Source organism: Pagrus major, chromosome 19 (assembly GCF_040436345.1).
Source record: "Pagrus major chromosome 19, Pma_NU_1.0".
Taxonomy (NCBI): domain Eukaryota; kingdom Metazoa; phylum Chordata; class Actinopteri; order Spariformes; family Sparidae; genus Pagrus; species Pagrus major.
Window position 1 is genome coordinate 8,882,926 of NC_133233.1, and position 13,793 is coordinate 8,896,718.

Genomic DNA, 13,793 nt, shown 5'->3' on the forward strand with positions numbered 1-13,793 from the left:
ATCATTAAATCTCCCACAATTTAATTATATGGCACTTGTGTCTTAAAAACGGTGGTTGCTAACAGGTGGCTAAATGGGAATACAGAAGTTGTCACGGACATTAAACACCATGATGCTGAACACGGAGACTTATTTACTCACTAGTCACTATTACAGACTTCAGTTGCAAATTATTCTAACTCTAACTTCAAAACTTGCACATTGATCAATTTATAGAAAACATGTGTAGCAATTGTGTAGCAAGACGCTTAGTGGTGGTGACGTTAAAGTCGTTTGGCCACAATGTAGTCTGTTTATAGCCAAACAACAGCTTTCTACGTCTAGCGATTTTTCATGTACGATGCACTTATTAACAGTTGCCTCTGTGACAATTATTGGTTATCCTGCTTTTGAAAATAATTCACCACTAACCCTGGTGAAGTCAGAAAGATGTGAGCAAAAGTAACTTTGAGTAAATCTCTGTTATGAGGCTGTCAGTTACTCCAAAAGCATCACAGATGTCACTGTATGCATTAGTTTTGTGATGAGCTCTCATATTTTACAGCTTCAGGATTCTAATACAATGCATTGATTAATGATTATGTTTAGGTGAACCTAATTCCTAAAAACCTGAAAAGCCACCTTAGCTTGAAACATTCCCATATTCTAATAAATTACACAAAAGTAGGACTTGACCACCTTTTATAAAGAAAACAAGAATATAATCTGCATGTAGTGAAATAAAATGAGCTATTTCATACAGAGAACTACTATAAATATAGTTGATCTATAAAAGCTCTCTGCATGTAACCGAGGTGAAAGCTGAGACTCTTGGGCAAATTTTCATGTTCATGTTTATCTTCTCCCTCTTCACCTTACTTTTACCCTTATTCCCAAAGGTGTTATATAGATGAGTGGGTGTCTTTATCCCTGATGCATGTGCTTTCTAGTATATTTCCACTCGGACCATACGGAGTCTTTCAAAGGCCTCTCCCTTCCTCAGGATGAGACAGATTTGGCAGGAGTTCTGTGATGCACAGCCAGCACCAGCAAATTCTTAAACATGCCTTTCCCCCTCGGAATTGAACATCATAAATTTGACTATTGTCTTTATTACCATAGAAGTCATCTCAGGATGTTATTAGAAGTTGAGCCAGCTCAAGGCGAAACCTCCAGGCCAGGCTTTGACTGTGACCGATTAAGAGGGGAGATTAAAGAGACGGAGAGACAAGGAGGATGTGTTTTTATCTGACTTTTTCACTACCGCTTCAACAAATGTGGGAGGCACATTTTTTTTTACCAGTCATCCAGTTATGTTAGAAAAATCCTGATTCTTATATTACTTTATTTTATTTTTAGCTTTAAAAGGCATGAGGAAGGATCTGGGCGCCAGATGACTACAGACAAGTTTTGTTTAATGTGTCTTCTTATTTTAACTAAACACATGTGTGACACGCAATCACCACATTTTTAATTGTAATGGGGAAAAAGACCAGAACAACAAGCCATGTTTCATTTTGAATTCACATCCTTAAAACAGCAGCATCATAGCAGCAAGAAATGAGATATTCATTACTTGACTTCAATTCTGCATCTTATTTCACTGGTGTGTTATTACGTAGAGAAATGATCTGTGAATGTTAAAGCAGCACAATCAAGGGAAATTATTGTTACAAGAATTTGAAACTACCCTCAATTTATTCACTGAAAAAAAAGTTTATATTGTATGTACAGAGAACGGCAGAAACATTTCTTAATGATACACTGTTGTAAAAAGGAAAATTGCGCTGTGCTTACATATTAGTCATTTTTTACCACCATAGTACCATATTGTGGATAATAAAACACAATGAGGGATGGTCATAAAAACACAATGAAACATTAACAATGTATTTCTCATTTCTCCCAGGATAAAAAAAAAGAAATCCCCCGAAACAATAGCTTTACAGGAAGAATCTGTGTGTCACAGGGGTGGCACACAAACATTAATTACACAACACAGATAATAAACGTGCATTATGGGATATTATCAAATTTGCATATGAGGGAGGAAAAATAACTCGTAAGATATTGCAGGCAATTGAACCCCCTCCCCAGTTCATGGAAACATCAGTTAAAACAGCTGCTGTGTCAGAGCTAAAGCCCCTCTCACACACACACTCGCATACAAACAGCCATTTTCACTCATACACACCAGATCCAGTCTTATTCTGCCCTAGAAAAAAAATAAACCAACGTGTGGAACTTAAAGACATTTGAAGGAGACAAATGAAGACATGAAGAAGAAAACGAGAGAGCAAAAGTGAGCACAGCACTGTTGGTAACCTCCTGTTTGTAGTGCAGACTCAGAGGAATAGTTGTGATTACTCCATTGACTGAATCATCTGCAAGGTCAGGCCTCCCATCTTCTCTCCCTCCTACTCCTCTGCTCTTCTCCCACTCAGCAGCCAAGTGGTTCATATGGCTGCCAAGACATATTCAGAGACATATTGGAGCATCCAGTTACTGGCAGCGTTCACAGACACTTAAAACACATGTCCACCTACACATTACACACACTCAAATGCACACTTGAACAGACATACTAATAATGTGTTTTGAATACCCTTGTATGTGTGAGAACACAGTTTTTTCTAAGCACTTGTGAGGACCACAGACAGATACTACTTCTAACTTACTCTAACCACCTCATAGCTAATAGAAACCATTGACCTTTCTCTTAATCCTGATTCCAGTCCTAATCCTAGATCCTGGTCCCAGGACTCATTCCAATGCCCAATACTGGGACATAAACAGATATACTTTATCTATGAAAATTTGCTTATTTATGACAGTTGACGATAGGTGTGTGACATGAAGGTTTAATTTAAACCACAGTGAGAGGTAAAAAAAATGCATCTTGCAAATATGTCATTGCACACTTGTAACTTCCGGCAGTGCAATCCCATTTACTTACTAGCCATCTTCCCTTCTAGTTTGGAGCAAACGTTTGTAATGTCGCATTAAAGGAAGAAAAACATACAAATAAAAAAAACAAAACTAATACGGCACATTTCCATCAACTGGTTTGGAGAAAATAAACCAGACTTTCATCAGACAGAGGTTGGTGGTATAGGCACGCATGGTTGTAATAAACAGAGTGGAGGAAGTAGAGTTACGAAGTGGAAACAAAAACCAGTTGTTTGCCAGTAAACTGCAAAGAAGATGATGAAGAACAAAACCAGCCACCTTGGCCATCTACGAGGATGTGGAAATTAATCTGGGAATGGTAATCTTATGGGAATTTCCAGGAAGACGACGTCAATGAAAACAGTTTCTTCTTCCTCTTCTCTCGGGGAGCGGGTTAGTCATGTGAGTTAAATATTTGCTATGTCAGGATTTATTCAGCACAGGTGTAGCCAGAGTAGCCTTGAAGAGCCAAATATCTATCGCTGAACAGCCACATATTGTAACTGTGGGACACTGAGTAATCTGATTCTTGAGTTAATGTAAATGTACTGGGGTCAGGGTTAAAACCTCTTCTATCAATAAACACATTCTAACCTTGTTGCTTAACATAACTAATCCATAACCTGATTTTAACTGAAACCTACCATTGGCCTTTTGAGGAAAAACAGCCTCACATTGCAAAAAAAAAATCCTCAATATGACAACTAAAGCTCAAATTCTTGTTCTCACAGGGACGGAAATAGAAATAGAGTCACACACACCAAAATGCACAACTAATTATTGATTTAATGACTGAAAAGCTCCCAATTGGTTTTCTACCAATGGACATAATCATGAACGGAAAACAAAATCAGCTCTATTGTATTGGGTCAATGAGTCGGCAGAGCCACACTGAGGCCACCCGCTGCAGAGGCGATGTGGTTTCCCGTGTAAACCATGCTGATGAAATATTCAGCGAGGAACAACTCCGACACCTCTGGGCCAACAGGCTTCGGTTACAGCCAAATCATTAAAGGCGGGACTGAGGCCAGAGCCGTGCCAGCAATGTCGCTGTTTTCTTCCTTCTTACCATACATGACAACATACACACATAAACATAAAGGGGCCCATTCATTTTTAATGATGTACATTAATTAATAACCCAGACCTGACCCCATTTATACTGCTGCATTCTCTGGGGTTGGAATAAAGAAGATCTAAAGCTGTTTTCCACCACTGAGAGTGCCGTATGGTGAGGGTGACAATGTGAAGGGAAAGAAATGGAGATAAAGCAGCCAGCAGAGGATGAGAGAATTCAGGATTATCATATTGAATACAAGAGGGGGCTGGAAGGAGGACACACACTCTGTATAAGAGCTGTATCTGAAACCAAAAGGGACATTTCACTGAACTGGGGGGGGGGGGGTCATGCCCAAAACCCAAGCTCTAACTCCACAGTTCACACAAGCTGCTTTACCTCCACACTCTGTCAACATATGCCAACTCCTGCCAGCACTCACACACACGTACGAGCACACACACTCACACAAACACATACTGCTCCGCAAAGTTCCCATGAACGGCAAAAATAAGCCTCATTCACTCAAGAGTGGTATTGACACAACAAAAACGTGCCCGGGCTGTGACTTTTGCTTGGGGTTACTCAACTGTGATATCTGCTCTTCTGTATGTATCTGATGGATGAATCAAGAGTGCAGATCATGAGACAAACAAATAGGGTTGATGCCTACAGGCGGGGGACAATCAAAGGACTAGAAGGCACTTATACACAGTTTGATGATCATGATGCTGGACAGTAAAATACCTTAAATCATTTCTTTTTGATATAACCAAAAATGATTATTGTTCATGTCATTATAAAAAATCTTATTTTTTAAATATTAATAGTTTTTATCAACAGTCCCATAAAAATCTCAGCATTTTATTAAAAACAGACTCATTGCCCTCTTTGTATTTTTCCCTGTTATTGCTCCACAGAATCAGTCTAAGTCAGTTCCTTGTTACAGTCTCAGGAGTAAAACAGCCTCCCTTTCTCCGATCCCTGATGTCTGCTGAGCTTGGCGATCTGAGAAGGTGATGGGGGTACGTCTTGTCTGTAGGGGCCCTTGGACTGAGGTGGGGCTTGCACTGGTGCCGGGCTTGGGGCCTGAGTGTGCTCTCTGTTGTGAGCGTAGGTGCTGCCACTGGGGGGTTCCTGTGCAGGAGGTGGTCTGGCCTTGTTGGCCTCCTGCTCTTTGCGTCTCTGCTCCTGCCTCAGCAACTCCTGAGTCTCTAAGAGGACACGGGCGTTGAAGTTGGACGTTCCCAGGTAGCCGTTTCGTGATCCCTGGCCGCCGGAGTAGCGAGGGTTCTCCTTGGATGTCTGCAATCCCTCTGCTGGTGTGTACACCTTTTCCCATGAGTCCATGGACGCCGTGCTGGGGTTCTTACGAGGTTGCCTAAACATACAGAGACAGGTAGAGAGGTCAATTGTGCGTTTGAGTGAGTCATCTTTAACAGCGGCTGAATCTAAAGGGAACAGAGGATGATCGCAGGAAACTCTGCTTTTTTCTGTAGCTGCCCCTGGGTCAGAACCATTGAAGGAGAATTCAAAAGAAACTGCACTTCAGCAGAGAATGTGGCCATTTTCACATTTTGCGAGATTAAAAGGGGGACGTGGTAGCAGCATTGATATAAAATACAAAAAGCAAGAGGGATCTGCTGCATGATTACACAGAATCCTGCGACATAAAGACCGAGACATGCAAGAGGCAGGAAACAAATGAGGGAAGCCTGAAACGCCCACAGGACTATTAGCTCCACATTGTAACCAAACACAAATGTTAAAACCTCCCTGAGAAAAATGGCTGCTTTCATCCATTTAACTCCTTTTTGGAGATGCAGACGGGTGCACTTACAGCACAGACAGAGTAATGGCGGGCCTCACGGCGTTATCCGCCCTCTACTCATCTTCAGTCTGCCTGCCAGCCCCTCCACTGACAGGACAGTGCGAGATACACACATATAATCTCCCATACAAAAAAACAAACAAACACACGTGCATTCCTTCCGCCACACATGCTCCCCTTTCCAGGAATTTACCCCGGAAAGCCATCATTGGGAACTGCCAGGTTTTTGGCTGAAGTGTCAAGACTGCTCCTCCATTATTAGGATCCATTAAGGCCACAGTGCGATGGAAGACCAGTGACAGTGTCTTTTGCGTCAGGGGTGCTAAGAGAAATCTCATTCACACCTCACTGACCCGCTGTGCGCTTAAAAGGCTTTTGAGTCTACAGCACACAAGGCTACAGAGGGAGACGGGGGCCCAGCATGCTTTTAGGCCAAACAGCTTGCATTTCTTATCTGGCTGAGTCTCATTCCAGAGAGGCTGACAGGAACAAAAGGCAGAATAGGCTATTTATTGTTCAAAGAATTTGTGTTTCTGAGAAAATATTTTGTTTTTTCTAAAACTGAAACCGTGTTAAATTGGTATTGTATATGGATGGAAATTCTACCCTGAACCTTGATTCATTTTTTTGTATGTACTGCAATGGTGCATGGCAGGAAAAAAGGTGAAGGTAAGAACTATGATTGGCTGCTTTTGTTTCCACCTTGAGGTTCCTGATAGTGGTGGTGATTCTTGATCATGACAACATTGTTAAGGAAGTTGAAGAAAGACTTGGTAACCTATTTTCATTAAAGTACATCTATAAAAATCATATCCACTTACGTGAACAAGGGCGGATATTTAATTTCACTGTTGGGGGGACAATTTACAAAAAAAAATTGACAAGGGGACACCAAAGGTGCCGCTAAAAGTACTGTTGCATTATGAATCGCTAATGACTACTATTAAAGTATACTAGATAATTGAAAAGTAAATAACTTAATGGTTGTACCAGCTTGTAACAGATGCCGCTGCCAAGTGTCAATATTGTGGCTGTATTGACTCACATGGTTCAGCCATGAGGTAATGGACTGAACAAACAAATCCTTTGTTTTAGTGAACTTTTCCAAAGTAGCTACTCACTGTACTTACCAGATACTGCGCCACAGTTACTTGTACTGAGCCAGTGCTAATGTGTATGGAAGTGCGGGTTGGTGGGCAGTGGACCAAACCACTGTGAGGCATATAAAGGGGGGAACCAATATTTAAAAATTTAAAAATATATTGTTAAATATTAAGTTGTTTTTTTTATGCATATTATTATGACCATTTCAAATTATATGTTTACAATGATATTGGCTCTTGAGGGGGAAAAAGGGGTCCAGACCCCCTGTCCCCCCTGTGACTTCAGTGTGGGCTTCTAAAGAGGTTAGCTGATGTTAGGGTTAGGGTTTGATACATACTGTAATGTACATATCTGTGGCGTATTTCTAAGGAGTTCCATTTCCTGTGTCAAGCATAAATTTCAAGCAATTGAATTTTAAAAAACAGCAAAACACAAACAAACCACGTTTTTTCTTTTATCTTTCCTATCATTCAACTCTCTCTCTTCATGTTCAAACAAATTTTGATCGAGTGTCCCAGAATTCCTTGACTAACGGATGCTTTTGTGGTCCACAATATCTCCGGGGAGGCTAAGAGCTGAAGCACTTGGCACTGTGATGTGATGTGAGTTTCTGGGCCTTTTGTGAGCTTAGGTCTACATTTAGAGTATAGATGCATGGGCAATGTGTGTATGTATCTGTGTACTGTGCTTGTCCAACAAAAATACATTAGTGCTTGTTTTGCTCTGTGTACGTGTGTGCATGCATGTAGAGCATGTGTAAGTATGAGGGTAATTGGTGGCGGGGCAGATGTAGGGACAGACTGCAGAGAAAGCCCCACCACATGCTCCATATCTGGGTTTTGCTGTCTGGGCGAGCCGCCATGCATTTACACCCTGGCTTGGCGTACAGAGCAGCCAGCACTGCTCATGAAGCAGTCTCGTATTTAGAAACCCCCAGATGCCTGTTGCACAAGGCAGTGATCTGTGTTTCCAGAATGACCTTTAAGTTTATAAAGTAGATAAGAGGAGAAGGGAGATTTAGGTGGAAAGTCTTCTGTGGCGATGAGAAGGGAGCAGATATGGCACCGTTCCACAGGAATGTAACCATGATTGATGCGTCAGGGGAGCTTGTTCTCTTATCACCTCTGCTCCTGCGCCAGAATATGTCACAAAGTAGATCAGTTACATTTAAAAAAAAAAAAAGAAAGGGAGGGGATGGGAAAATACATCATACCGAAGAGTGGGGTAAATTTAGAGCGACAGAACATAACAAACAAAGCCAGGAAGTTGGCTCGTAGAAACATTTGTGGCTGCTGTGTGTTTCTTTATAACAGCTGGGAGGAATCAGAGTTTATGAGGAGGAGGAGAAAGCATACATACACATGCAGAGGACCAAAATGATTAAGGAAGAAAACAAACAAATGCATGCTATGGGCAATGGAACAATCATTACTTTATTGTACAAATAGATTGTCTGCAAACCTGGAATAATGTTTTTTTATATTTTTTATAGCGTGGAACAATGTTGATTTGGCTGAGGAATCCAAGAGCTGCATGAGTGGATGGGTGAGCTCCTGGCAACTCACTCAGGCCACAGTTAAGAACCTTATCTTGACCACATGTGTGTGTGTGTGTGTGTGTGTGTGTGTGTGTGTGTGTTTGTGTGTCTTTTTGTGTTCAAGTGCATCTCTTTCAGGCTAATCAGCAGTCTCTCTTTCCTACTAACACACTCGTTGCTCTCCCAGCCCCTCTCGCCCTCCACTGCCTGTCATCGCTAATCCTGCTCCGACAACAAGCATTCATTAGTGCTCCCTCCAATCCTTACATCCCAGACTAAGCGAGCTAAGCCTGGCCGTCATCAGATAACCAGCCACCGTGGCTTCTTCTGGAAGCTCTTTGGGAAGGAGGTTTTTTTTTTTGGTCCCCTTTGGATTGAATGGCTGACTGCTCAAGCTTCCTGTTTAGGAAGGGACGGACAGGATGAAGGGGCTCCAAAAGAGAGTAGCTGGAGTTAGGGGGAATTGTGGTTATTAATCTGGGAATGTAAGACTTTAGCTCTTTAATGAGGAGCCATGTCGAGACACAAGCTCTGAAAAGCCTCAGCTGGGGTCAAACGTCAAGCCTGAGCTCATGCGACTCTTTGCTAAAAGACGCTATGAGATTATGAGAGGAATGCATATCAAAGGCCATCCTCGCCCGGCTTTTTTGTCAGCCGGACAAACTTTCCCAAGAGAAGGAGCTCTCTGAGAGGGGAGGGCTGGAGGCAACTGTCACATCACATGAGATCCCAGCAGATAACACCTATGAAGGGAATGCATAGATCGGTCTCTGGCTCATACCGACCACATTGATTATACGTCCATGTGGACCGCAAATCCATAGCCATAGACGGGAACATTTCCTAATCTACCTGACTGTGACTGTTCAGAGAGAGCAGAGCAAAAGAGAATGCTACGAAGAAATGATTGCTGTTTGTGTAGGGAGAGACTGAAATCACACGAGAGCAGAGTTCCACTGGCCAAGGAAATGTAAGACCACACGCACACACATATACACACTTAATGTGTTCTGTCTTTGTTTAAACTGGCAAGGCAGCAGAACCAAAATAAATCAGACTTCACTCTGACTTCACCTTCAACTGAGCATAATGAACGTTTCATCATACAAAAAAACTCACATTGGATTGGTTTCAATGTGGAAATATTAAACAATGAAGAGGAAATATTGTTTATTTCATTACTAACTTTAAATCACTGTGTCAGTCAAGTGTAGAATTTGTATTATTCCTCTTTAAGGTTTAAAAATATGGACATTTTCCAACAGACAGAGCTTCAGAGGATTGGTACAGGCGCAGAACACACACAGGGTGAAGGCAGAAAATGCAAATACAGATATTAAACCAAACGCCTCGAGATGTAAGATAAGCTAAGCTTTATTGGCATCTCTTTGACAAATATGCAAACGAATTGAAACAGGAAGAGAGGGAGGAGATGAAGAGCAGCAGTTGCAGCTCTGAACTACTACTGCCAAAGAGAGAATTCCTTTAAAACATGATATTGGATAAGGGAAGTGTTGTTGGGGGGGGGGCAAAGTCACTGCTTCTTCAGGGTCAACATTGATTTAATGAAGTTAAATATCATTCAAATCATTCCAGGGGGTTATATTAAATGACTTCATTCAAAGAGTTTAGCTAAGAATCATTTAAAAGGCTGGAGATGTATTGGAAGTGGCTTTGTGGTGATTCACTTTGTAGTCAAAGAGAGGCGCTTTAGAAAGTGTAGAGAAAAAAGGGCAAGGGCACAAATATGAGGGAAAGAAATGGATGGAAATCGAAAAAGTCAAATGAAGAGGTCTAGAAAGGGCAGGAAGGACGTGATAAGTCACAGAGAGGGGAGGGAGAGAGAGAGACAGACAGATAGATGAACAGACAGATGGAAGAGAGAAAGGACTAGGCGAGGGATGTCTCACCGCGGAAGGGAGCTGTACTGTCTCTGTGCTTGCTGGAAACCATCTCTGTCCTCTTGCTGCTGTTTCTGGACCTGATTGTCAACTGTTACTGAATGGCGTCCACTCGGTGTCTCTGTCCCATTGCTCACCTGCAACATGCAGTTACACAAGTCAAGACACACACAGTTAAGACCCAGTGACATAGAAACAAGTAGAGGAAAAATGTTCACATTCCTGTCTCTGCACACAGTGTTTACACAAATCTGAAAATAGAGAAAACACACACACACACACACACACACTCACACACTTAGCTGATGGAATATTTTCCCTCAGCACAACGGGTGGCTTGACAAAATGTGTTAGGCTGCCCTCAGGGGACAGGTAGTTAGTAGGTGTTATTCCAGGATGGCAACAGGAAATGTGCCAATGGATGAAGTCCACTGATATTGTTTTTAATGGAACAATTCACCCACATATGATCTTTCTATCATTTATAAATCCTTGGTTTACTAGACTGCTAGACAGCAGAGATTCCTGTAGTGATGGTTCAGGTCTCTTGATGTGGGGTTGCATGAATTACTTATCCCTCGTCGGTGTGTTACCTGCAGAAGATGGCCCTCAGCTCTCTCCCTGTGTGGAGAAGCATCGAGTAGCGCTGGTAGGAAGCAGGGCATTGTGCCACTGTAAACTGGACAAGCAACAAGACGTGTTTTAGCCACCTAAAATAAGTCCCACCTCCCATATAACCATAAGTTATGTATCTGTTTAAGCGTCTGTACCTACCCTGCACCTTATTACGCCAAACACACACACACCTGTGCTTTTTGCGTAAGAATACGGACGTTGTACCGCTGAGGGAATGTAGTGCCGAAGGGAATGGCGGTTTGACAGCAACGTAAAGCCCCAAAGATGTTAAAAACATAGTGTACACTTAAATGGACATATATTTTTTAGGTGGCTAAAATACGTCTGGTCCGGTTTACAGCAGCACAATGCCCTGCATCCCACCGGCGTTGCTTTTCCACACAGGGGGAGAGCTGACGGTCATCTACTGCAGGTAATACACTGACTAGGGAGTTCCTCATAAAACCCAACACCAAACTATCACTTTCATGGAACGCAAGGCTATAAAAAGTGGAAGCCACAACAGATCTAATCTGATATATATTTTGACCCAGATGAGAGGATATTTTTCTGGAAAAATGAAAAGATGGTTGAAAAAGTGAGGGTTTCTTTGAGGACTTGTCCAAAACAGCACGGGGAGATTACCTTTTTACTAAACAGGCAGACATCACAATAAAAAAAATATTAAACCTATGCTGTGTATTCTTGCACTAAGTAAGCACTACTAACATGCTGAAGACATAAATTATAGATGAGTACCACCAGTCACTACATTTCATATATTTTGCGTGTGACTTGACTACACACCGCTAACCTGTGCCAGTGTGTATGTGTGTTTGTTGTCTGATCACTGCCGGGGTTGACATGGAGATATCATCTCCCTCAACACTAGCGTGCTGCTAACGAGCTGGCTGATGAAAGAACATGACAAGCCAATTAAACAGAGGCGAGCTGAGGAGGCGTAGCAAGTGTGGCTTGACCAATTGTCAGTTTTCATCAGGCCTGGATGGCAACGTGGTGGGCAGGTGGGGGCATACCTTTTTTTCTATTGACCAATGTTTTTGTACTGTTTTACAGGCAGCTGTGTTTTAAAACTAAACAAAACCTCTAAAGTGTCAGTGTTTGGTAGCTTGGAAAGATATTTTCTTAAATTTCGAAAACCTGTGTTTGTGTTTTTACGGGGTGTGTGGTATGAGGGGTATTAGTACGTGATAGAATGGATTGATGGCGTAAAGGTGTCTTTCAGATGGAAAGGCTGTCAGCAAAAATGTCTTCTTGGAAACATCTTGCGTTCTTGAAATGGCTGCTTTCCTCCTCACTTGGACAGCTGCAATAACAGAGCAATTACATTTCACTCAGCATCAATAACAAGTCCTTTCTCAAGCCCTCCAAGTCCAAAGAAACATAATAGTATTTCACGTGGGTGAAGTGAAGATTACTCATATGTTTCAGATTCTGCTGGAACAGCACGTTTCCCCGGTTCACAAAGTGCAGAGCACATAAACGAATATCAGATGAACAGTTAGGGCGAAGGAGAAATTCTTTTTACTGGGACCAAATGCAGTGGTGAGAAAATAATTAGTCACGCACACTCAAAGATTTTAATGTGATTCTAAAGGAAGTGGTGAGGAATCCGGAGGTGCTTGATGCTACGGTTTAAAACTAAAGGGGTTGAGGTGGATGACGCCATGCCAAGAGAAATGCATGAGAAATAGCCAGGAGAGAAAATCAGTCAGTGTAATGGTATTATCCAGGGAAGGAGAATCAGATTATTCCATGTTAGGGCTGGAATACAATGCCATATAAAACATGACATTTGATGAAATCAAATCAAAGGGACGTCGGTGTTCGTTTTTATCCAATAATGTGAAAAAATGATGTCAATACGGCACGCTTTTATCTCTCCCTTGTTTCCTTGGTGGTGTCATAGACAAAGGAGGGAGAAAAAATCATTCTCCACCTGTTTAAACATAAGAGCATTCACAGACAGTGAGCCAGGGGGACGTAATTATGAAAATTATTTGCAGCTATCAAAAATACAAGACCGGGAAAGCAGCTGGAAAGGAGTTGAGCCTTAAAAGAGACAGCCGAGGTGTAATGTTTCTTGGTTCAGAGCTGGTCACAGACCTTTCAGTAATATCAAAGCAGGTTGCTGTGTTGGGTCAGCACTAACATATGGCCTTGCTGCCCACACACCTCATGATGCTATGTTTGTAGCACACCACATACGGAACAGTTTTAAGAGCACAGCCGTGCTGTACACAAACACGCATATGGAAGACATTTGAGTTGCTAATGGACAGAAAGACCTGAAAAAAGCCCAGTTGGATAATGATTCTCTCATAAAGTCCTTGCACGACCCAGTTCCGCCAATTTATTATAAGAAAACCCAGTCCATTTGTGGTCGCCGGAGTGTGTAGCTCCGGGTGGAGTATCCATCTGGGAGCAAGCACTGTGGTCTGCCATTTCCCAGTCCCTGGACCATGGTGAAGGGGAAGTGGGCTTTGTTACCACTTAAGGACTCCAAAGCAGGCACAAATGGCAGAACAAAATGTTACTTTTTTTTTTACGGAGAAGATATCTGTGTGGAAGAATCTGTGGGGTAATAGTGCTGAAATATATTACAATGTCGGCATGAGGAAAGGTAAGCCCTCTGTTCTCTATCTTATCTGTGAACCCATACAGTGTGGTAAGTAAACTGAGTGCACAATAAAAGCTTGTTGGAAGGGCTGCATACAATCTGTGAGACACAATATTGTATTCGCTATGAACAAATCTATTTCACACTCCCAACAAGCTAGAAGTTATCTTTGTGATTGT

The 13,793-nt window shown here is 42.0% G+C and overlaps 1 protein-coding gene across 1 annotated transcript in view; it reads right to left on the reverse strand.

The window, feature by feature from the left end:
• Positions 1-1,643: 1,643 nt before the first annotated feature.
• The window catches only part of LOC141014502 (partitioning defective 3 homolog), a 357,805-nt gene continuing 345,655 nt past the window's right edge, over positions 1,644-13,793 (reverse strand). Inside the window, exons 24-25 of the mRNA XM_073488320.1 lie at positions 10,368-10,495; positions 1,644-5,366 (exon numbers count right to left, since the gene is read on the reverse strand). Coding sequence (XP_073344421.1) covers positions 4,937-5,366; positions 10,368-10,495 — 558 coding nt within the window. The 3' untranslated portion in view covers positions 1,644-4,936. The remainder of the gene's footprint in view (positions 5,367-10,367; positions 10,496-13,793) is intronic.